This window comes from Centruroides sculpturatus, unplaced genomic scaffold, assembly GCF_000671375.1.
Source record: "Centruroides sculpturatus isolate CEXI.00-Female unplaced genomic scaffold, Cexi_2.0 scaffold1270, whole genome shotgun sequence".
In the NCBI taxonomy this organism is placed as follows: Eukaryota; Metazoa; Arthropoda; class Arachnida; order Scorpiones; family Buthidae; genus Centruroides; species Centruroides sculpturatus.
Genome location: NW_019385410.1, coordinates 156,563 through 182,542, shown reverse-complemented (window position 1 = coordinate 182,542; position 25,980 = coordinate 156,563). Strand labels below are relative to the sequence as shown.

The window sequence follows — 25,980 nt, the reverse complement described above, 5'->3', positions numbered from 1 at the left end:
GGGAATTTGGGCAAGATGGAAAATTGCATTTTAGGGCAAGATGAAATAGTTTCCATGTAGCAAGCGCAATTATTTTGATTTCTGTTATCAATTTATCTAACTAATTGAGGATGTAATTGTTTCTAGATGGTGAACAAGTATATAAGAAAGAGCAACAGAGGTTGTTGGACTGAAGAAACTGCAGATGGCGATGGATGAAGGTTTTGTGTATTACGTGGAGAACCATATGTGGAACCGCCCACAGATGACTGGTTACAGTGTCCAGTGTGTTGTGGTTGGGCACATGAACTATGTACAGACACAAAAGATGGATGTTTTTCGTGTGTCAATTGTAAAATGTAGGGATATCCTAGGTATTCCATCTTGCCTTCAGCGTGAGGGCAAGATGGAATTTTTGACGTTTTTACTTCATGATTCCTAATAGGTTTTATGCTTAATATTAATTATTTTTAATTACACAGTTTTTTAACCATCTAAGATCTCTGTCGAGACTGATTAAAATAAAAGCTTTATATTATGATGTTTTATGTTTTTTTACATCATAAAGTTAAGCCTTCCATCCTGCCCTCCCTTCCCCTATATGATCCCGGGTTCCACGAAATAATTTTATACTCATAAGAGTTCCTTAAATTGACAAAGTTTGATGACCACTGAACTACAGGAATTTTAACTAAAAGTAAAAGAGATATTGTTACAATTAGTTTTACCTAGTAAGATCAGATTCTGGCGAATTTCGGGTTTTGACGTAACGTACCATTTTACTATAGTTTATAATTTCTTGAAACAACTGTAAATGCTAGCTCCGAGCCTAAAAATGTGCTTAACTTTCCGTAAAAAATTAAAATTAGTTTTTTTAGTCGTTTAGTGTTCGATGTATCAAAACATTTTGCTCAAAATCTAACGTTTAACTGATCTAAACGAAGTAAAAAAAAATCATTAATTAATTTTAAGCTCTAAACAAAAAATTCTAAAATGCCAAAAAAGCGCTAAACCTGGCAACCGTGCTCTCGGCTCTTCTGATGCTTAATGGCAGCGGGTAGCATTCGTGTAGAATCTTTATATTAAAAAAGTACCGCATTTTAATTCCTAAAAAACGAGCCATACATTAATATTAATTCAAATGTAATTTACTGCAATATTATCGTTGTAGAGAAAAAAATACTGTGTATTTTACAATTAAGTAAAAAAATCTATTGCCAAACAGAAATTTTATTATTGCACTAAACGATATCATTCACTCGAAAGAAGTATATAATTTTGCATAATGTTTATAAATAAATAATATATATATATGTAAACTCTACCTGAGGTCGAAGTACGCTCAGTAGTTGTTGTAGTAGTAGTTATATCTTTTACAACCTATAACATTTATTTATAAAATATAAATATTTATATTTTTAAACATATTTTAATTATTGTACTTACGTCATAAACCTTTAATCCATCTTCTGAGTCGCATTCATCGCATTCATCATCAATATGAGAATTTATCAGAAAACAATTGTGGTTATTTTTTTCTATATAATAACCAAAACCTTGGCATTCCTCCTTAGAATAACAAACAGTAGCACATTCGATTCTAGAAAATACAGAATGATGTCCAGAAACCCAATCGTTTCTAAATTTATTAATGAATTTCAATTTGTATAAAATTGATTGGCATTTTGCTGTAAATAATAATAATAAAACCATATATTTCGTAAAGTGATACATGGTTAGAGATGCTGAGGCGTAATAATGTTCTGTTTTAAGACTAGAAAGTGAAAATGCATGTAAACATTGGGCATTTTTATACATAGGTTTATATCCCTTAGGGATTTGATAAATCACGCAAAAGCTTCGTTAGTATATTTAAATGCATTAATCTAATGAAATTTTCAATACTAAAAAGTCACTTAAGATAAATTTTTGATTATTTTTAATTTTTTTATTTGGTGACACAAATGAAAAAAAAAATTAAGAATGATACTATTTTGACAGTTTTTCATTGTATTTTTTTGTAGATAAGATAACATTTTTCAATTAAATAATTATAATATTGATAAAACATTTTATTTTATTATTTAAAAAAAAATAAATTTAAGACGTTATATAAAAAGTAAAAATCATAATAGACCTAAAGATAAGCCTGTGAACAACGGTCACCGACGGAAACATAAAAAATGGCCGTTGTTCGATGTCGTTATTGGGAGGTGAGCTAAAAAAAACACAATTCTTGTACTGTATATTTTAACATAAATTGTAGCCTACAATAAAAAGTCTATTTATTTTTGTACTGTTACGAGTTCTCTGCAGGTTAGAGGACTTTTGTACAATTATTATTATTGTTTTGATTGTCTACAACGATAAATGTAGTTAGTCCTTAATGTTGTTTAAGAAAAATATATATTTAAGTTTACAGTTAAGTTTATTAACAACGTGAAAACCAGTTATTTTCGATAAATGATTAGTTTTGTAATGCGCGTTATTTTTATATCGGTGGCAGTTGTTGGAAATGATCGTTGTTTGGAAGTTATTTTGTATGCATATTTGTTTCCGGAAAAATGGCCGTTATTGGAAGTTCGACTGTAGAAGCATTATCAAATGACAGGTGCGAATATTCTATATTTTATATTAAATTGTTGGATGACAGTTATTTGACAGAAAGATATACAATAAATAAGCTTAGGTTATACAATTGAATAAAATAATAAATTAATTCAGACAAGCGTAAGGGACCGTCCATTAATTAATTACGTGTACAGTTTTTAAGCTATTTTTCGGCATGATCCACCCTGTCGTGAACAGTGATGTACTGTACTTTTGCAAACTCCTTCCCACTTTAATTTAGCGTATATATTAATAGTTCGTGGACCCCTGATTCAAAAAATAACTTTAAAAAGTTCTGCAAATATTTTCTGATAGTCTATTCACACGGAAAGTAAGTAAGCTTATTAGAATAAATTTTTATACTTCTACACTATAAAAGGTAAAATAAAATCCGCCCCCGAAAATATACCCATACATATGTAACGAAGGTAAGCATTAACACAATGGTTTCCAATTAGTGGTACGCGTACCCCTCGGGGTACGCGAAATTGCATGAAGGGGTAGGCGCGGCAATCTAAAATCGCTCGATTTAAAAATTAAATGCATGAGATGAAGCAATAAAAAATTCGGCAATTTACAACATGATATCGAATGCACAAATTCGTTTATTTATAACTAAAAGTATTCTCGAAATTTCATCAATAAAATGCATTTGTGATATTTTCTCCCAGTAAAATGTAGCCTATGTCCATCTCCAATATGTAAGCTATCTCTGTGCCAAATTTTATTAAAACCTGTTCAGCGGTTTAGACGTGAAAAGGTAACAGACAGATAGACAGAATTACCTTCGAATTTATAATATTAGTATGGATTAATATGAATTTCTGCTATAAGGAATACGCGAGTTTGAGCTCTTTCTTGAAGTGGTACGCAAGAAAAACTAATTAGGAACCACTGCATTAACATATACTATAAAATACTTAGACAAGTATATAAAAATTATTAAAAAAACAGAAAAAAGCGTAAATAAAAATTAATACTAGAAGCTTAAAATACAATTAAAATAATAAAAAATCATAAAGATTACTGATTACTTGGAGTATTAATTTTTATCTTAATCTTTCAAGTTTTTATGTAAAGAATATTTACTTTTTCCTCCATACTTAGAGATATAAACTTAGGCATCTTATATATAGAATACATATCTAGGATATTTCAGAGTACCTTAAAGTATTTGTTAATTTTCAAAGAAATGCGAGTTGATAGAATACTAATTTTATCAGAAAAATCTATTCTTCTCATACTAAACTCGCAGAGTTTCGTAATATTTATAAATAGATGTAAATCTATATTTGTAATTTTTGAATAAGCTCCGTTTTTATTAAAGAAATTGCTTTTTTGGAGTTAATAAAATCTTTAAAAACTGATTTATGTAAATTTACTTTATTCAGTACAGTAACTAGACACTATATTTAGTGCCTAGTTACTGTACTGAATAAAATCGAGTAAATAACTTTAACCAAAAACAAAACAAAAAAAAAACAGTTAGTTAATGTTTATTAGAAACGATTTCGTTTTCGAACAAACAGCATGTTCTACTATTTTGTAAATACAGTGAACATCACGCTATATAACATCATGTTACTAGATAATTAAGCTAAAAGTAATTATCGAATGGATACAATAGTTCGGGAGTTTTTTGCTATACAGTATATGCTTTTTATATTCAACATTTAATTTTCTACTCTACTTTGTTAATTAAAATTCGCGACCAAGTTACTGTGACATCGTCACAATGCAGAGCTGAATTTTTTTAATCATATTTTAAATTTATTTAATTTAAAATATATGCTCTCGATTTTAGTAGTGTCTTGTCTCTGTATATCATACTTTTTCCTGATAATTAAAGAGTCATACCAGTCATCTAACTGACGTTCTATAGAAAATTTTGAATTGAAATCACTGACTTCCAGTCCAAACCGGACGTTTGTTCATAGTTAACTGGGTCCTCCTGCTCCTAAGCTTTCTATACCCAGTCTCGACATTCATCTATCTAACCCCATTCTCAAAATTAACGAAAGACAGATAGATAGATGGACACCAGTGGGAATTGACATATTTTAAATAAATACAGGAATGCCTCGTTAGTTTGAAATTCAAGGGACGAAATAATCGCGACTTCGAATTACTAGGTTTCGAATTATCCGAGATTTACATATTTCTGTACAGTATGCCAAATGCCACGTAAATTAAGTAATTTATTAAGCAAACGGAATACGGATATGTACATAAAACGCTATTTTCGTTAATTAATTATTAATATTATTATTATTAATATAAATAAACTGCAGATAAATAGCACGTGTCCCGTGAGAACCTCACAGGTTTTATAAAAAGCAAAGCAGAAGAATGTAGTCCAAATTATTCTTAAAGTGGCCCAAAAAGTAGTAAGTCTCCTAAAAGTAGTAGCCTAGAACCCTACAAATGTTTCAATCTGCTACTCGTAACACAATCTTGCAATCCCGAAAACCAGCCACATTTTATGAGATGAAAGAAAAAAGCGTAGTTCATGGGTAAAGTGACACTCGGAAATGTGTTACTGTAAAAAGCCATATTAAACAGATTAGAGTCGTTTTTGGTCTATTGTTCTCTTATAAATTAGTATGGAGGCACTTTGATCTAAACTAGAGATTTCCAACAGTGGTTACGCGCACCCCTAGGGGATACGCTCTTAGTGGTTTGGGGTACGCGAGACAAATTAATAATGGCGGATGTCCTATAAGAATTCGAATTTTGCATTGAGGCCTTTATGGAATTGTGACTTTTTGAGCTAAATTATTTATAGAAATTCCATTGCTATTGGTACTTTTAAAACGACGCCTGATTTCCGAACTAGCCCACAGCTTAGTTCACACTGAGCGCGAAAGCGAATTATGTTCGCTCTGTTTTCTGCTTTCGCCAGCGAATCAGCGTTCAATGTGAACTAAGCGGAATCGAATCCGGAAGAACAACACCAGGAATTTTGTACGAGCAATCTCTCTCGGATATGTTGTGCCCGTTCCTCACCACCCGGCCTTTCCCACTGTGATCTCTGTCGAACCCTCAGTCGACATGAAAAAGGGCCCTCTTGGTGTCCACAAAAGGGCCCTCTTGGTCACACGAAAATAAAAATAAAAAGCGTATCAATAAATAAAAAATCAATTCAATTTTTAATTTGAAAATTATATAAATTATTAATTTAAATTTTTGGATGCCTTTAAAAGTTTTCTGTCCTCAGTTCGACTTGAACTGAGGACAATCGTTTTTCAATACTTCGAGCTTCCTCTGCTAATAATTAACAATATTTTGCAAAAATTCATTGTTAAGTTATACTAATAATATAAATTTTATTTTCAATTATATAAATTATGATTTTAACACACTATAATGTTATATTTTATTAAATTAATTATAACTTCTTCACTTTTCACATATTGTATAAATCGAAACTGTAAACAATTTGCCGAAAATAATGAAGGTAAACTTACTTTAACTTTTGTAATGTTATCAAAATATTGAAATTTTACCTGTAATATTGTATAAGTTTTTTATCTTATATGAAATTTTCAGATCAGAACGATAATCTAGTAAGCAAGATTATTAAAATTAAAAAATTCTTTGAGAAGAATTCACCAAAAATTGATATACATGAAACAAAAGAAAGGATCTTTGGATCTTTTTGTAATCTAATTCTGCGAATAACAACATATTGGAAATCATCATATTTCAAGTGTTTTCTAGAAAAGCGTATTATAAATAAAATATATTCCATATTTTATGATATTCCTGATGATAAAAATATTGAAATTGTTATTCGTAAAATAAAAGACTTCGATGTTAGATTTCTACTAGAAGAAGAAGAGGAGGAAGAGGAGGAGGAGGAGGAGGAGGAAAAAGAATCATCTACATTCTTACAAAAACAGGAGGAAGAGAAGGAAAAAGAATCACCTACACTCTTACAAAAACAGGATTTTCAGCTGAATAATATACTCGAATTTAATGACAGTTTTGAAACTACTTTTTGCTTAAATAATTCTTTCGTTAGTGAAGATATTGAAATGGATACTTTCAATGGATCATACAGTGAACCGACTGAGGATAAATCTCAAAATATTCAGTTAAAGAAGCGTGATCAAGAGCGACACAATAGTTCCAAGATGTACGTATTTCATCAAATCATCCCCATAAATCTGTGGAATTGTTATAAATTTTTCTATCAGATTGTATTTCCGATGATTATATGTTACTTGGTAAGTTTTATCATTGTACTCAACATCATAATTGAGTTTAAGTAAAATTTTTAATTAGTTAATTTTCTAGATTCTGTATTATTAATTTTTTATGTTCAAAAACTAAAGATTTTTAAAAATACATAATTTTTACTTATATTAATATTATTTTCAATTATTTCAGTAATAGTTTCTCTGGTAAAATATTAGTAACAATTTCCAGAAGCAGATAATATTAGCGAATGATACAAAAATTACTAAAATATTACTTTTATTTCAAGAAATTTTTAAAAATAAACACAAAATTAAATTTTAATTATAGAAACCATATACAATCGTTTATATAACACATTCACTTATTTTTTTTATAATAATACAATAATTTCCAATCCAACCCTGTAAGGTCCAATGCTACAATATTTGAAATATTTGAGAAAATTTAATAATAATTAATATTTAACAAGAACATTTGCAGGCAGCTGACTTACGTAAATCTGTAAATACTGTATTTATAATTTTAATTCTCTCTGAACGTAAAAGAACCTCACATTTAAAGTCCTCAGATTATTTATTTCATTGCCTTTCTTGAACATTAAGAAAAGCCTTTTTTTGTCCAATTTTATTATTTAAAAAGTATAATTTTTAAGGCTGTTTTTTTTTAATCTACTGGGGCCTCAAAGAGTTAAGTGGCCAGAGACATATGAAAAGTCCTGTTTGCAAATATTAAAATTCATATTATCTTCGACAGTTCTATCGTCTCTATAAAATTCAAGTATTAATAGGGGAACAGATGATAAAATGGTACTACAGTGAATTGAATCGTATCCAATACGAAAAAGAAGACCAAAACTCATTCATTTTCAAAGATATTGAAGTGGTTAGTATAAACATCACTATTTCAATTAATATATGCCACATTTTTAATTATAGTTTTGTACTTTAGTTAAGAAATATACACCAAAACTTTATGGAAAATTATAATGAAGAATTAACTAAAATTCTCGATCGATTAGAAGTATTTCGAATTATATAAAGTAATTCCTGTATATTGGATTTAATATTTATTTTAATCTGAAATTATAATATTTTTGGCAGAACAGAGGCATTTCTTTTCATAAAAACACTAAAGAAATGAAAATACGGTTGCAGACACTTTCAAAGAAATTCCATCAGGTTCATATTTTAAATTTAGTTTTGCAAATATGTTTTTATTTTTAAATTTACGTTACAGTAATATCTGATATATAATAAAATTGTGTTATTTTTCTATTTTTAACATATTTTAACCAAATTTTTACATTATTTACGTGAAAATTATATTTTTTTTTATATGTTAGTGAAAATGGCAGAATGGCCGAGGCGATAGCGTGTCAGCCTGTTGCTCTAGTGTGGGATCAAATCCGAGGCGGTCCCCAATAATTTTTCGGGTGTTGGTCTGTCCCGGATATATCTAGATCAATCCCTTACCATTCAGCTACCTTATTCTGAATCTGGCCGAATTATTGTGGGTACTATTAAAACGCACTCTTAGTTCCCCAGGGCGGAAAAGACGGCCAGATTGTCAACCAGTTAAAAATGGGGATCCTGAATCGAATTTCTAATGGGTCGAAAAGTCCCCAGGAATTCTTCGGGGTGGATATATTGGGCCCCATCCCTCACCACCCTGCCGCTCTATTGTGGGCCTGGCCGAACCCATAATAGGCTTGCTAAAAGAGGTCCTCTTAGTGCCCACAGGGCGAAAAGAGTTTTTTAAAAAAACCGAAAAAATATATACATTTATTAAAATTTCATTAAAATAAATTTTTGCTGCTTATTAGTTTATTAAAATGAATCAGAAAATCCACAAAAACATCTTAATTTTTTAAATACGAGTATTTGATAGTGTAGTAATATTTGTCAAATGAAATGAAAGCGCGCAGAGATTTTTACGAATTAATTAATGTATTTAATCAGAACAATTTAACATATAATCAAATTACGTACTGTACGTTTTAATTTTCTTTTAAATTACAAATGAATACTTTTTATAGATGGAAATGGAATTCGAAACGTTAAGAAATGATTTAGTCAACGAATCTAATATTAACGAAACGAAATACGTACGAAAAGAGTAAGTATATTTATCTTATTGAATGCAATACTAAAAAAACTGCAGTATATTCGTAACATTTTGGTCAAATGGCCGTCTGCTAAAGTGTTAGCATGCTTCTGACGATCCACGCTTGAACTTGGATCCTCACAGAACAAACACTAAATCTTCATAACGAACAGTAAAGATGGTTTCCTATAATCAAAGACAATAGAAGGATCACAAACTAGTAATTTGTCAGGAGCAAAACGTTGAATTGAGACATCGTTCTTACAATCAAATCGATCGGCATGAGGGTCATGCTAATCGATTCCATTTCGTGTCAGGACCACACGTAATAAGTGTAGTTGTGGCAGATTATATAGGTTATTCTGGTATCTCGAGTTAATTAATCAATTTGTAAAGTAGAAAGCAATAAGTCTTACAAAGCATTCATTTTTATATTTAGTATGAGAATCAAATCATCTGTGGAAAAGCGACTCGCTTTTCATAAAGCAATGTATGATATGTTAGTCAATCTGAATCTTAAATACGAACGTGTGAAGTTAAAAATTAAAAAAAGTCGTTCCTTATTGAGCCAAGATAAAGATTCTTCAAATAACAAGAGAGGTTTGACTTTAATAAAATATCTCATTGACTTGAACAATATTGTTTTCATATAATAAATTTGGATATTTATATTTCAGATTGAATCTGATCACGAAAATTAAAAATTCACATCATTCGTTTTGTTGTCTTTTTTAATTTGTGAATAAATCGTTAAAAGTTAATTTAAATAATTAATTCGAATACACAATTGAGGGAGAAATTTATTTAATTGTAATTATAATTTATATATATATATAAATAAATCAATTTTTCAATTATATATAGAATCAAACCCCTAAAGAACCACCAGTGCGAAACATAAAAAATGACCGTTATTTGGAGGTTATTTTGTACGCATTTTCCAAAAGAAATGCTCCTGAAAAAAATGGTCGCAGTTTACAGGGTCCGTTATTGGAATTTCGACTATATACAGTATATTTTACTTACTATTCACGTCTATTCAACAATTTATACATGTTAATAATGATAATCCGCTCCCATTCGCTTCTGAATATTAAAAAGAATAACGTCATATTTTCATATAGGAATTTTGTTATCATTAGTGGGTCAGAAATATCAGAGTTATGAATCTTTAAAACTAATATAAACAAAATAAATCGGAATCTTTCAGAGATTTAAAAAATAAAAATAAAAGTTTTATTTAAATGTATGTTAAAGCATGGAAAATCCGGATTAATCAAGACCGGCCCAATGAGAATTTTCAGATATACAGTATCTTCAAATTAGCATTTTAACTATTGTAAATTCCAAGTACACTATAATTCAAGTTTAGGTATTCTAAGTATTTCACAAGGAATTTAGGAATACAAAGATTCAAAATGTAATTTACAGAATCACTATATTTAAACAAAAAATACAAATATAACCTAACAAAATTACAAATTCTGAATGAATATTAGAACATCAAAAATAAAACTGGAGACCAGATATGGAAAGCTTAGGGCAGGAGGTCTCGACTAACTATATACGAACTTCTGCTCTGGACAGGAAGTGACGTGATTTCAATTCAAAATATTTTCCCCTGCATGGAGTTACATAGATGACCAGCTTGACTCTTTTGCTATGAGGAAAAGTATGATGTACAGGGACAATACACTACTAATTTGAGATGGAAAACATACGTTTAAATTAAATAAATTAAGAATATGATTAAAATTTTCAGCCTGGCATTGTGACGATGTCACAATAAATAATTGCTCGTTTTACTTACATTTATATTGCAGAGATTTCGAGGGTTCGATACATTGCCTCACCTGCATAGTGGCAATCTGGCTCTATTTTGCATAAGAAAATTTAAAAAATGCATGTAACAAATCATAATCGTTATCTCATAAATAATTTATTTATTGATATATTTTAAATACTATTTTAATTAATGGAACGATATAAAAAATAATTGAGTCCATACAATTTAAATGATTGACAATTGAACTGGCTTGATCTACAGACAAAAAGCCAATATATTTTAGTTAAAGCTGTTTGTTGTTTATGTGTAAAATAAGAAAAATACATTTGATCTGTTATAGGTATAAAAACAAAAAAGCAGCTCACATGTCATTACTTGTCATTTATTTCACCTTATAAAATTTACATACTAACGGAATAAAAATTCAATTTTTATTTTACATTATTGTTATTAATTTAACACAACTGTACAATTTAATACAATTTTTATATCTAATTAATAAAAATACAGACTTTTCAACAAACCTTTTTCTTGTTTACTTAAACATTTCAGTACTGATAAATCATGTCTTGATTGGAAAAATATTTACAAAATTCTTTTATGAAATTAACAGTTTTTATTCAATAAAATTAATCAAATTAAATTCATTTATGTATTGTCAGGAAATTCAGTTTTCGGAAAATAATGCCTATCATTTGTTGTATCATCATCATAATTTTCTCCTATTGATGTGTCATATAAAAGTGCAGAGTCTTTAAGCATCATTTCATTATCATCATCACCTGCATCAATGTCATCATCATTACCATAATTATGATTTTGTGCCTCAATGTCATTTACATCTACCTTTAATGTTTCACTGTCATCATTAAATACGGATTTTTGATTTTTGATTAAAAGCTTCTTTTTAATTTTTATAAAGTCATCTATATTTGTAGATTTATTACATTCATATGTGACTTCAGTATTATCTGTATTGATGTTGCACTCATCATTTATTGTTGTATTACAATCTTTGCCCTTTTTCAATTTTTGCATCAAGTTTTTCATTATTCTTTTATGATCTAATCCAAAAATATCCATTTGCATATCCAAAGGAAAATCATAAAAATGTTTACTTTGAGTTGATTCTTTTTCATTGGATAAACTATTCATAATTTGGTCTTGTTGATCCTGAAATAAAATATATGTTCATGTAATAATTATTTTAATGTACAAGATATTTTTTGTTTCAGGCAAATGACAAAAAAAATTGTTGGTTATTATAATATTTCAAGTAAATTTATTTATAAATGTATGAAACATCTATGTAATGCCATCAGAAATAGTTAAATTTATCAGAAAAATCTAGTATACTGCAAATGATTAATTCAATCTTATGAAATGCTATAGTAATGTTCTCCATTTCTCATGGAATATACATTCATTGATAAAAAAGTTATGTATCCAGATAGAATTGTCTGATTACTGCAAAACTCATTCTACAGCAATGTCTAAGATAGATACGTAAGTGATTGTTATATTGAAGGTTGATATGTAAATGACAGTTGTGGTCTGATAGGCAGCAAATGCCATGGGAAGTGTCTTATAACTGAAATCTCATTATCTCATAAAAGTGCTCACAGATACTCACAATTTTCAATGTAAATGTTTATAGCTTTTGGAATGTCAGGCATGCATGAATGATTGCAGTCAAAGATATTACACACAGCTCATATTACCATCAGGTTTCTATAGCTGTTTAAAATTTGCAGAAAATTGCTTAAGGCCAGGAACACGCGTGCATAAAATTCAATTTAAAATCTAGCATAAAATAGAAAACGTAAAAATTTTTCTGAAATTTTGGCTGAAACAGAACTGAAAATAGAGTAGAGCGTGTCTCTACTTCTTATGCTGAAAAATTTTTATGCCAAAATTCCTCCAATAAAGAGAAGTCTTTTCTGTGACGTCAAAGTAGACACATTTTTATTCTGACAATAGCGGCAATGAGGGTTAACCCTACAATTGTGACGGTCTCAAAAAAATGAAATAAATGAAATAGAGGAGTTTATTGGATCTGTTCGACCACAGCAGTGTCATATATAAAGACACTGTATTTAAACAATGTTTATGGATGGCAATAGGTGCTAAATTTCAAGTAACAGGTAGGTCTAGTAGAATTGATATACAGGCCTAGTATTTAGATCAAACGTTCTTTATTTGAATTCAAAATACAAGTCTATTAATTTAAATTTTCTATATTATAGCAGAGGAAGCAGAAAAAAATAAAATATAGTACAAAGGGATAGATATATGAGAGAAAAAAATTAATAAAATGTAGCACTGTTAGTGGCAGTGGCATTTCCTATTCGTCCAGAATTTATCATATGTGTGTTCTAGCGTAAAAGTGTAAAACAGAAACTGAACTGAAAGCTGATTTCTGATTCAGTTTTCTGCCACACAACTTTACATGCGTATGTGCCTGGCCTAACTGTGTTTAAATAGTTTGTGTTTCACAATAATGAATAACATTTTAGACACATATTTCCAAAAATACTGTATCAAAATTTTATTATATATTTAAGAATAAGACATACATTGAGATATTCATCAGATGTAAACAACACACAAAAAAGTTGTCCTACCTACCAAGATGATACTAGGTAGGATGATTTTTTTTGTGTGCTTCACATCACAGATGAAGCTGCATGTGCTTCATTATCACTTAGACTGAATCCAGTAAGCAGTAACCAAAGTTTTAGCATGCTAAACTTTACAAATTTACAACATGTTCACATATTCTGTGAACATGGAGACTTAACTGTACTTCTTTATAGAAAAAGCTCATTAATTAAATAATAACCACTTATAAATTGTTATTAAATTGATTTTTTACTGTCAAATATTCATAAAAATAATGAAATATTGCAAAAAAAAAAAAAATGTATTCATATCATTTAAAATTAAATAAAATATTCCAAAGACAAGTAAATATAGCATTTGAATAAAATAATTTAACAAAAGTTAGTAGAAACTTGCTAATATGAAGAGAAATAAGGACAAAATTAATAATTTAGTAATACAAATAATTTTTTCTATTAAAATGATTTTTTAATATCTACATTTAATTTTGTAAAATTATTTAATTAAATCATAAAATAATGAGTAATTTTAATTACCAATAACTGTTTTATTTAAATATACTGTAATTCACTTTAAATTAATTAATATGCAAGAAAATGAGGAAAGAAATTTTAATAATAATTAGTAAAACACAACTACTCAAAACTTGGTAAACTTGATACAAAACCAAAAAAACCAGCAGAAAAAAAAAGGATAGTGCTAACATTTTCACCCATGTTGAATGAGCATCACAGAACCAACTGCAATTTGGAATATGTAAGTGCTAAAGCATGCCCTTTAAACACCCTCCTCAAAGAACATTGGAATTCCATCCTAAAAGAATCGGCCAACACTATCTTAGCTATCTTTGCCTCTGACTCCAAGATAGATGTGGATTTCGACCATGCACACCTCATACACAGCTCCACCAGGCAACAATTTCTCAGACATCTAGAACAAACTGAAATTTATAAGACCACCCATAAAATACTACCAATAACTTTTGTGATGTTTTCTCCCCACCATGTGGAAGTCATTTTTCAAACTGTAAACTTACTTTCCTCTCCCCTTCTTACATTACCTCCCCTCTCACACATGTATGGCAATTCTCTGTTGTTTCAACACCTGCAGGATCTGTTATACTATTCAACATGGGCGAAAATGTTAGTACCACCCCCTTTTTTCTGCTGGTTTTTTTTATTTTTTTGTGGTTTTTTGTAATTAGTAATTTTAAATTTAGAGTATTCATAGCAGATTCATTGTTCCAATTGTTTAAAACATTAAGTAAATCAGAATAATGTATCTAAAATGTTAAAATTACTACATATGTACAAAGGAATCAAATTATTATGAAATCTAAATTTTTGTATAAAATAAAAAAATTCTAATTTTAATGCAATATAGATATATACTGAAAAATTAGAAAGATATATAATGGTTCTTCAGTAAATCTATATATTGTTTAAATATAAAATATACTAATCAGAATATTAAATAATAGTACTGTATTTTCTTACTGTACTATTTTTTACTATTATGAACGAATTAATTTAATTTATATTCCAATGCATGTCTTATATCAAATTTCATAATGTTGCTATTTGGACAGGTCAACAATTACAATCAATAGGTCACATTAATTAGAAATAAAACAAATCATCAATTTAACTGCAAAATAACTTACATCTTCGTGAATTTTATATTGAAGATTTTGTTTCTCAATCAATAATTTACTGCTGTTTACTGGAACATAATCAGGACCAAAATCTGCAATTGATAAAAGTCTTTCCAGTTCTGCAATTTTAGTTGCATTGTTATCTTTAACAAACTGTATGTGTGGGACTATCCCTAGAAGATTCATTCGACAGATTTCTGCTCTATAAAAATTTAATATTAATCAAATATATTAAATTTATAACACAAATTATCAATTTAGATAATAAATAACTTTAATATTACTAAGTTACCTAATTCTTTTAGCATTTATTTCTAATAATTCTGCCACCTTATCAATATAATTAAAGTTAGAAGATGGCAATGTCCAATACACATTTGCTGTCGAAAAGTCAGAAGAAACTTTAACCTAAGTTATAAATAATTAAATATTTAGTTAGATTATTTAATATTACTCTACATTTATAAATTATTAGTAATGCTTTAAAAGTTTAATTTGTAAACAATTGATAAAATTATCATATTTTTCATCTTTTAAGATGCAATTTGTAATTAGGATGTATCCTATAAGCTGAATGTAACTTATACTATGAAGAATATTTTTCCCAAAAAATCAACATGTAAAATGTAACATGTACTGTACAATACAACATCTTATAAAGCAAAAAATATGGTAAATATTTATACATAAATATATGAAGGAAGTTCATATATTTATGTATAAATATTTATCATTTGCTGGCATTCAATAGATGTTAAATGTTTTGTAGTGCAGTGACAATAATCAAAGAGCACTGGAAAGGCTTAGAAGGATGGTGACTGTACAGAAAAATGTTTTAAGTTATAAGGAACATATGTTAAAAAATAAAGTGCTAAATTCAATTTGTTGTCTTTTTATTTACATTTTCCAAGAAATTTTTGAATGCTCCTGTGTATATGTATCAATACATCAACACAGAACTAATGTACAATTAAAAAAACCATTGAAATTTGGCCATACTATGGTATCTGAATTCCCACTATAATGAATCGTGTTTTATCAGTATCCATTGCAATATTCAAATCAAATAATCCCAATATGATGGATTTATTCAAAGAATACAGTATTTTAGAAAAATTTGAAAGTCACACTAGTAAAAGTAAGTAGTAGTGATTCTATTTACAGTATCTCTTGTTTGTTTCAGTAGGGCTCTCTCTATCACAGTTGTGTAGCTTAGTTATTTTTTTTATCACAAACTTTCAGTGCTTTCGTACAAGCTAATTTTTCATAGTTTATTACAGTAAGTTCACTACCTCCTTTGTTTATTTTCATTGTTACTCTGCTTTTATGCAACAGCATTTTAATATAAAATATAGTATCATCATGATGTTCAATATGGCATAATTAAAAAAAAAAATAGCATTCTTACACAATTTCTAGTAGAGATATAAAACAAACAAAATTCATTAAGTGTTTGCTAGTAAGATAATTGAAGTTTATAATATTTAATATCATACTAAAGTCACACATTGATATTAAAAACAAGTTTGCATTATTTTAGTGTTATTTGAAGAAATTGGTTGGGATTGTTTGGATAGACTGAGAATGAATTTAAAATATAAGAAAAATATGTAATTATATTTTTATTATATTTTATTTATTTATTGTAACTAGACATGTTATTACAGGTATCCCTTGTATAACATGGTAGTTACATTCCAAAGAAGTGAAATCCGTGCTATACGAAATAAAGGACTAATACAAAACAACATAAGGTTACATTCCAAAAGTTAGCAAGAGTATACTATTCTTTTTTGTTACTAAGAGAAATATATTTATTAAAGCAATCGATAATTTATTTATAATCAACAATTAACAATCACAATTAAAAGTATTGTGTGACACATTAATATTACTTAATTTTAGTTAAACAAGGGCATTTTCTTTTTACAAAGTATCATCATCATCATCTCAGCTTTTTTTGTTAATCTTGATTAGAAGTATCAGAAACATTTTCATATTTTTATTTCTATCATAAAAAATTTTTATGGATGACAAAATAAAAATATGTTATTAATCGAAAATTTGTTCTAGCGGGTTGTGTTTGTTCAGTTGAGTACCAAGCGATTTTTTTCAGAATTTTGTTTCAATACCGAATTGTTTGAGTACCAAGATACCACCATATTTTGTCATTTTACAGATGATTGCTTAACTACAATTAAAAAAAAGTTTAATAACACTTACCTAAAAATGTTTAAATAAACTTTACTAAATATGAAGATTAATCTATAAAAAGAAAACACAGTGACAGTCTTAAGAACTAAAGTCTGAAAGCAACAATGACACCTGGTTGATTTCAATTTTTTCTTCATGATACAATATTAACAAAGGGCACTGAAACACAGTATTATCCTGTATGGCACAAGCAGAGGACTCTGTGGTTAAATGGAATGAAGTAACTATCCTCAGGCTATGAGTTCTCCATCATTGGCAATGCATGAAGAAAAAATTGAAATATATAAAAGTAAATTAAAAGATGGTTGTATTAATGCCAGGGATGCAGGGGGACTAGCTTCCTCATGGAAGTTCTACATAAAATAAAAACTAAAATGCAAAAATTCTTAGCCTGCACCTGCTCTTACACTTAGTGGCATTTTTTTTTGTGTATTTATTTTATTTTATTTTTATTTTACATATGTTATTTTTTATTTTAATACATTATTTACATTGTTATTTTATTAGTTCGTTTAGTATATTTGTTTTATTTTATTATTTATTTGTTATTTTATCCAGTATTTTGATTTAAACGTAAAAGTATTTGATCGTTCTGATGTTTAAATATTAAGTTAAATACGTTCAAGAATACTTGCATCTGAAGATGGCCTATCATATTAGGTCTAAAACGTTAATGTTTCTTTAGTTACAAGTTCCAGTATTCAAATAGTGTAAATTTAATATATATTTTGACAAATTTTAAGTATTTCAATTAATTTTATAATCTGAATGTATTTATTTGATGTTCCAAATGTTTCCAACATTTTCAAAATGTAAAAGTTGTTGATCATTTTTGCTACATACAAGTCATCTCTTAGTGGAAAAAATATTGCAATAATTAATGTTTAAATAATATTTGGTAATTTAAATAATAATATATTTAATAATTACAAGATAAGCATTGCACAAGCAAAAAAAATAAGAACAACAAACATTAAAACAAAAACCATATAAAGAGTTTGGTTATTTTAGCCTACCATTATCATATTTATCACAATACTTGGATGTACTGTCACAATTTCAGTAGTCAAGTAGACACCATCTTAAATTTTTTAAAATAACATATTATTTCTAATGTTAGCTCTAATATCCTGTATCATCACAGCCAAATATCAAATGATAATTTGTCAATAAATCAAATTTCACAAAAAATAGACCAAATATTTAAACTCAGCACCCTCAAAAACACCTTAAAACATATTTTTTGCCTACTGGTAACTTTGTATTATGTAATTTTCCTATTTGAATGCCACCATACCATTTTTTTACAGATAGAAGGGAGTGTTGTGGAAGGGGTTGAAGTTAATTCAACAAAAGTAGTCATTGACTTCCTCTTGAAACAGAAGATGGTCAATGACTTCTAATTAATACTGGTCTACTATTAATACAGGTATCCTTCACACAACACAACATTTCTACAACACAATTTGAAAACTCGGGATATCCCCATAAAACACAGTTTCCAGTTAACTCTAATATGGTTCAAAATTTGAGAAATCTTCTAAAAAATTTCACAACTTTTAAAAGTAAACTCCATTATTTGATATTTATTTTATTCAAATAAGTATGCATGCTGTCTCAAATTTGCCTATGGATTTTAGAATATTGAAATTTTCAATTGATTTTGGGCCTTTCATCAGGTTTACTTTAATGAAAACTGATAGTGCAATTTGTTTCCTCCTTATCCTAGCTTTCCTACCAACCAGGTATCATTGTTGTTGCTTTCAGACTTTAGCCCCTAAAGACTGTCACTGACTTTTGTTTTTATACATTAATTTTCATATTTAGTAAAATTTATTTAAACATTTTAGATAAGAGTTATTAAACTTTTTTAAACCATAGGCAAGTAATCATTCATAAAAATGATGAACAAAATACAGCAATATCTCTGTACTTGAACTATTCCCAACTTGAACAATTTGGTATTTTTACACAAATTTTGAAAAATAAATTGCTCAGTCCTTGATTGAACTAATGTAAACCACTAAACAAATTTTTGATTAATTAATTTAATAACATATTTTTACTTTTTATTTTGTCATACATAAAAGATTTTTATGATAAAACTTAAAAAAAATGAAGATGTTGCTGATATTTCTGATCAAGATTAACAAAAATGCTAAAAAGATGACAATAATTTGTAAAAAGAAAATCCTCTTGTTTAACTAAAATTAATATTATCATGTAATATAGCACTTTTAATTGTGATTGTAAAAAAGTTAATTATTGATTAAAAATAAATTATTGACTACTTTAATGAACATTTCTCTTAGTAATTAAAAAGAATAGTATACTTTTGTTAACTTCTGGAATGTAACTCTAAGTTTTGCATTAGTCCTTTATTTCGTATAGCACGGATTTGCATAACATGATGCTTTTTTGGAACATAACTGCCATGTTATACAAGGGATACCTGTATTTTGAAAAGTGATCCATATTGGATAGATTATGAAAGCCCCACAAGTGATTGAAGTTGCTAACCTTAATGTCCTAAAAGACTTCACATAAGACTTGTTTAAATTGTTTTTAAGTGCTGTAGAGAATAATTGCTTTTAAGTGATGATAAAATATTAAACGTATTTTCAAGTGGCAGGTTTATAAAATACATCACAGTAATTATTACACCAGGCATTATTAATTGTAAATTTCAAAAGTTTTTGTGGTAAAATCCATTTTAAGAACATTTTCAGAGAGCCTATAAGCTACCTAGGAAGTATGTCCTCATAAATAGCAAGTTTATAGAAAAATTATTAGAATTAGTTTTGTTTATTTGGTTACGGCAATGCAACAAATGGGCAATCTACTGAAGAGGATGCCTCCCAGGAGGGCTTTTATGGAAAACTGGTCCCTATTTAGGTATTACTAACATGAAGAAAACCCAGAAAAGTCCACCTGGTCAACCTGTTGGTGATGCTTGAACCCACAACCATTAGTATTTGGTAGTTTTATTCTCTCATCTACTGGTAGGCACTTATTAGAATTACAAAAGTATCATTCAGAAAGAAATCAGTTGTTACATGTGGAAAATTAAATATTTATATAGTTTTCACAGTGTAACACTTTTGACTCCATACAGGTGAGTACCATGTGCTATTGTTGAAGTAATGATATAGAGTGTCTACTTCCCACTATATCATTATTGTATGTACAACATTATTTAAGTTAGAAGTATGTTTTACATAACTGTAGAGTTTCGTAGCAATTGATCAAACAACTTAAGAGTGGATAGCAAACAAACACACTCATTTATATATATATATATATATAGAGTGAGAGATTTAAATTAGCAATCTCTTGTTTTATGTTTTTATTACATATTTTTGTAGTATGTAGTAATTTAGTAATTGCTCATTATAAATAAATAAAGAAAAAATAATTTAAATATAGTTTAATACTTACATAAGTTATTTCAATATCATAACCTCTTAAATTTGAACCAATTTCTCCAGTAGACATAACATCTGTAATGTGTTCTATAAATAGATTATTTAAAGCTGCTATTCTTTTAGTGTTTATAAGGCCATTCACTGGTTTATTGGTCTGGAAATAAAAACATTTTAACTAATAACAATAAATTTTATATTTATTCTGCAATCTAATATAATTTTCCTCAATAATACAATTGATTTTGCATGTAAATTACCAAAATGTGATGTCTGAATCAAAGTTTCATTTCAGTACTTTCTAGAAAAAGCATTGATAAAATCAAATCTCAAATTTTATATTCCACAAATTATAGAAACATTAGAATGCCCATTTTGCAAATGATATATTCCAGTGGTTCCCAATTAGTTTTTCCTACATACCACTTCAAGAAAGAGCTCAAACTCGTATACCCCTTATAGCAGAAATTCATATTAATCCATACTAATATTATAAATTTGAAGGTAATTCTGTCTATCTGTCTGTTACCTTTTCATGTCTAAACCGCTGAACAGGTTTTAATAAAATTTGGCACAGAGATAGCTTACATATTGGAGATGGACATAGGCTACATTTTACTGCAAGAAAATATCTTACTCCCACGAGAAAATTCAGCTGTGGGTAGACAGATAGTTAGAAGAGTTTAATAGAATAAGTTTTTTTACATTTATTACCTTTAAAATACAATTCTAATAATAATGAAAATAACATAAGGTTATTTAATTTTAATGTGACAAATGTGCACAATTTTCTTTGCACAACTTTGTAAAATCTGGTTGCTTTTTGGTCAGCTTCAGTCTCGAGTCATCTTCGAGTTGAAGTCGGTGATGATGTTTAGTTTTCGTGTTTGTCATGGCCGAAAATCCGCTCTCGCAGAGGTATGTTGTGCAAAATGATAGTAAATATTTAATTGCCACTTCACTGTCATGATAATAACGATAATTGTACAATTAACACAATTTGTGTTAATTGTACAATTTTTGTTTCTTGCATAAGAATTTCATTTAGGTATTGTCAAAAATGCATTTTTTTAACGAAATTTCAAGAATATTTTTAGTTATAAATAAACAAATTTGTGCATTCAACATCGTGTTGTAAAATGCCTAATTTTTGATGGTCTACCCATTATTTTTTTGATTGCTTCATCTCATGTATTTAAATTTTAAATCGACCAATTTTAGATTGCCATGTGTATGCCCTTCATGTAATTTTGCGTACCCCTGGGGGTACGCGTACCACTAATTGGGAACCATTGATATATTCCATTCTGACATGAAAATAAATAACTATAATGATTATGTACTATAAGTTAACAAAATTCAAATTGGAAAGTTAATCATGAAAATATATTGAAATGTGTAAGAATTTTAGTTATGGGAGATAGTATTTACATATTGATTTTTTAGCTATCTGTACAATTTCTTATAGCATTCTTAATTGATTAATCTAAATTATTTAATCATATCTACCTAAAAGTGGTAATGTGTTCAATTTTTTGACAAATTATCCTAATTATTACATAATTATCTCAAACTAGCAATTAGTGGAGATATACAAGGCTAATCGAACTGTATTGGGGCATTAGAAAATTGAGATCACATCAATAAAAGACTAATTTTATTTGTGGGATGCATTTCAATCGTCACTAGACTCTCTTCAGCCAATATTACACAAATACCTATATCTACAACAATTGCAAAAACTTATACTTAGCATTCAATTTTAACTTAATACATAAAAAATTACAAAAGATAAAACAAACCCTTCAATATTTTAACTTAATTTCTAAAGGTTACTTGGACATACATTGATAACTGTGTATAGCCATCTGGCTACAAATTCTTTTATATAATCTACTGACAGTTCACATAGAACAATTCAACAATAGATGAATTGTCTATGTGAACTGTCAGTAGATTATGCATATTATGTGTATTATGTAGATTATGTATACTAAATGGGTCTATAGTATTAGTTAACAACTCCCTTTGGTGAGAATTGATAGCAAGATTCACACACTTTTCTTCCTAAACTGTCATTAATTCCATAACTTTTGTAAACATTCATAATTTTAAAATGTTCATAATACTGTCTTTCAATAGGTTTTGTTTCTATTTTTAATATTATAATTGTCTCTTTTATGATTTCATACATTTTGAAATTGCAGTGCCTAACTATTCTGAACTAACAATTATATTTAATTGCTCTTACATGTTCAAGGGTACAGTCAGTTTCACCAATATATGTATGATTAAGGTTACAACTGCAATTAAACATATACACTATATACTTCTTTTTTAAAATGTCATTATTATTACAGTAATACCTCAGTTTTCATTGACTTCAGTTTTGGTTTCAGTTTTCATTGATGTTTTCATGAAAAATTTGTCTTGGTTTTCATCAGTTGCCTCAGTTCATTTTGTTGGCATGCACATGATCTCTTGCTAATTTTGTGAAAACATAGGGCAACCCACACATTTTCTGCTCAGTATGGTGCTGTTTCTCATCATGTGAGCATTATCCTGCACATCTAACCAAACAATTCCATTGCTTTCCTTTTGAAACTTTTAGGTCCATCATGGAATCAAAGAAAGTTTCCAGAGCCAACAGCCCTTCGAATGCCATGTTAAATGTTCATTTATTCTTTACATTAGTTTTTTATATTCATTTTATGTTAATTCTTATTATTTTTAGTGTTAAACACAATATTTGTTATCTATAAAATGTGTTTTTGGTATGTATTTTGGAGTGTCTAGAACAAATTAATTCGATTTACATTGATTTATATGGAAATAATTGCCTCAGTTTTTGTCGGTTTCGGATTTTGCCGATTGTTTTGGATGGATTATCGACGAAAACCAAGGTTTCATTATATTCACTATTGTTGGCTATATCTCCACCAATTGGTTGTTTGAGATAATTATGTTATTCATTAGAGGTAAGAAGCTTACAACTCGTAATTATTAATTTAAAATATAATCAATAATGTTCAATCTGATGGCTAGTGGATGCATATTAATTTCATGAAATATACTAGTTTTTAAAATAAATAATAAATATTTCCAAATTGAATTTTTTTATAACGTTTTGTGATTGAAAATCTATTAAAAATATATTTTGTTCATTTTATAACCTCAATAAACAATTAATTATAAAACAAATAATAAAGAATAGGCCCAGGATGGGGCTCGAATCCACAACCTCCGCTTGCCATGTGGAGGTCGCGTACTGCACAGCAAGTAAAGAATTTATTTTATAATTATTAATAATTTATTATAAAATTAAATTTTCAGTATAATTGCTTACCATTGCTGGTGAAAATGTTCCTTTCCTAAAATAAACAAAAATATTGGTATAATTTTAAGAGAAATAATAATAATTTAGAAGATATGTGCAAGTTTACTATTACAATTTAACGTTTTAATTATTACCAATTATAAATAAAATATAAATTATGCAATCAGACTCAAAACATTTTCCTTTAACACATACCAAATACATTAATCACTTAAAAAGGCAAAATTTAAAAAAATCTCAGCTGTTTTAATTTATTATAGGAATATATTTTAAGAAACATTTTTTTTCATACTATTAAATATTAATATAAGCAGATATTTGCATTGTAATATTTATAAACACTGTTATAATTTGAGCATTATATTAATTTTTATAGTAAATTTACATATGAAAAAGAATCTATTGCAAAAATAAATTAATGTGCACATGGCTTTACTGCTAAAGACAGGTTGAGTTGTCTGTTTAAATTAAAAGACATTAACATGCCTTTGATTTCCTCTAGACAGAAGCTTTTGCATAATTCTCCCCTGTTTACTAATCTGATTCGAATCATAACTCGGAATTGTCGTAGTTAGAAATCGAATAATAATATACTTATTTATTTTCAAGTATTGACTCCTGGGCAGCGCCATCTTATTTGTTAATAAATGTTGCCAGTCCATACAAATTTTTAAAAATATTCCTAATTTAAGTTTAAATATTTCATAATTAATAAATCATATAATTTTATTTCATTTATGAATTAATTTAATTTTTATATATTTTAAATATATAATATTTTTTTAATTTATGAATAAAAAATGATTGAGAATGCATGACGGAAAATTAACTGAATCTTCAAATTTCACACTGAAATTTAGAGTACATCAGCGTGAAATTGGTGCAAATTTTTTTTTTTTGCTAAATAACTTGTAATATTTAGCATGAAATCTAATAATCATTCTTCTTCTTCTTTCCGCCCTGTGAGAACTAAGCGATCCTTTCTTGCATATTCATTTGGGTGCCCACAATGGGAGTGGCCGAGTGATGAGAAACAGGCACGACGTAGCAGGGCCAATTCACTGCCTACAAAAATTTGCCTGGATTCGATCTCAAATTCCTCATAACAGTATGTTGATATCTTAATAATGCAGTGTAAAAGTTGTTTCTAGTGCCGCTTTGCATGTTTTATTTTAATGTATATTCATTTGTTTTTATGTATATAAAAAATGTTTTGAACATAATCTGGTCTTAGTTAAAAGATGTAAGCCATAATTTGTCTGGTTACCTCTTAGACGGGACAAAAAGACCCTTGTTATTCATTTAAGAGTCATGCAAATTTGTTTTTTTTTTTCTTTTTTCTTTGAAAAAACTAGAATGTGAGTTTATCGGCCCTCATATAGAAAATAAAAAGCATAATATTTAACTGCGGAAAAATGGCCTTTAGGCTACGATGTGTAGTGGATTTAGACTCAAAGAGGAAGTTTCTTTGAGCTTGTCACAACGCATCTAAACAAAACATTTAAAAGGCGTTGTTTTGTATGTCCACTTATCTTAAAGTTGCGCAAACCTGCGGCAAATGCTACAAAATATTTGCAAAAACACAAAGTAATTAATTATCATCTTTTATTAATATATCGCCAGCCGGTGGGCGAGGCCATTAAGGAGTCAACCTGCCGCTCTGGAAATCCGTGGTCAAATCTAATGTGGAGAACTCCAGGAAGTTTCCGTGGGTGGTTCGTTTTGGATATGTCGAGACCCCATTCGTCATCGCTCGGCCGTTCCCATTGTGGGTGCGATAGAACCTATGATAGATTTGGAAAAAAAAGGCCCTTTTTAGTAATCACAAAGGGAAAAGAGATTTTAAAAATGTTAATAATGTAAAGAATATCAAATCGAAATAAAATATAAATTTAGAATTAACTATCAGTAAAATAAAATAATGCTATTTGTAATATAATTTGGCTTCTTTTGTTTTTTAATAAAATTTGTGGGACGAGCGGACAACAGTGAAAATTTATAGGACTAGAATTTTTTCAAATTGCAGCCCAAAAATGAAAATTTACATATA

General features: G+C 28.3%; 3 protein-coding genes across 3 annotated transcripts in view; 1 reads left to right on the top strand and 2 right to left on the bottom strand.

The window, feature by feature from the left end:
• Positions 1–1,797, bottom strand: part of LOC111638663 (salivary glue protein Sgs-3-like) — a 7,830-nt gene extending 6,033 nt beyond the window's left edge. Inside the window, exons 1-3 of the mRNA XM_023384409.1 lie at positions 1,712–1,797; positions 1,426–1,618; positions 1,305–1,359 (exon numbers count right to left, since the gene is read on the bottom strand). Of these exons, the coding sequence (XP_023240177.1) occupies positions 1,305–1,359; positions 1,426–1,618; positions 1,712–1,797 (334 nt within the window). The remainder of the gene's footprint in view (positions 1–1,304; positions 1,360–1,425; positions 1,619–1,711) is intronic.
• Positions 1,798–6,486: 4,689 nt separating this feature from the next.
• LOC111638658 lies at positions 6,487–9,607 on the top strand. Its single transcript, XM_023384406.1, has 7 exons — positions 6,487–6,818; positions 7,546–7,674; positions 7,741–7,812; positions 7,893–7,970; positions 8,828–8,907; positions 9,335–9,495; positions 9,573–9,607. Exons 1-7 carry the CDS (start codon positions 6,627–6,629, stop codon positions 9,575–9,577), a joined length of 717 nt encoding a protein of 238 aa, XP_023240174.1. The 5' UTR covers positions 6,487–6,626; the 3' UTR covers positions 9,578–9,607.
• A 1,449-nt stretch (positions 9,608–11,056) lies between these two features.
• Positions 11,057–24,579, bottom strand: LOC111638667. Its single transcript, XM_023384413.1, has 6 exons — positions 24,417–24,579; positions 23,940–23,964; positions 20,610–20,750; positions 15,250–15,365; positions 14,967–15,159; positions 11,057–11,854 (listed from the first exon to the last, which is right to left on the bottom strand). Exons 1-6 carry the CDS (start codon positions 24,560–24,562, stop codon positions 11,330–11,332), a joined length of 1,146 nt encoding a protein of 381 aa, XP_023240181.1. The 5' UTR covers positions 24,563–24,579; the 3' UTR covers positions 11,057–11,329.
• Positions 24,580–25,980: the final 1,401 nt, after the last annotated feature.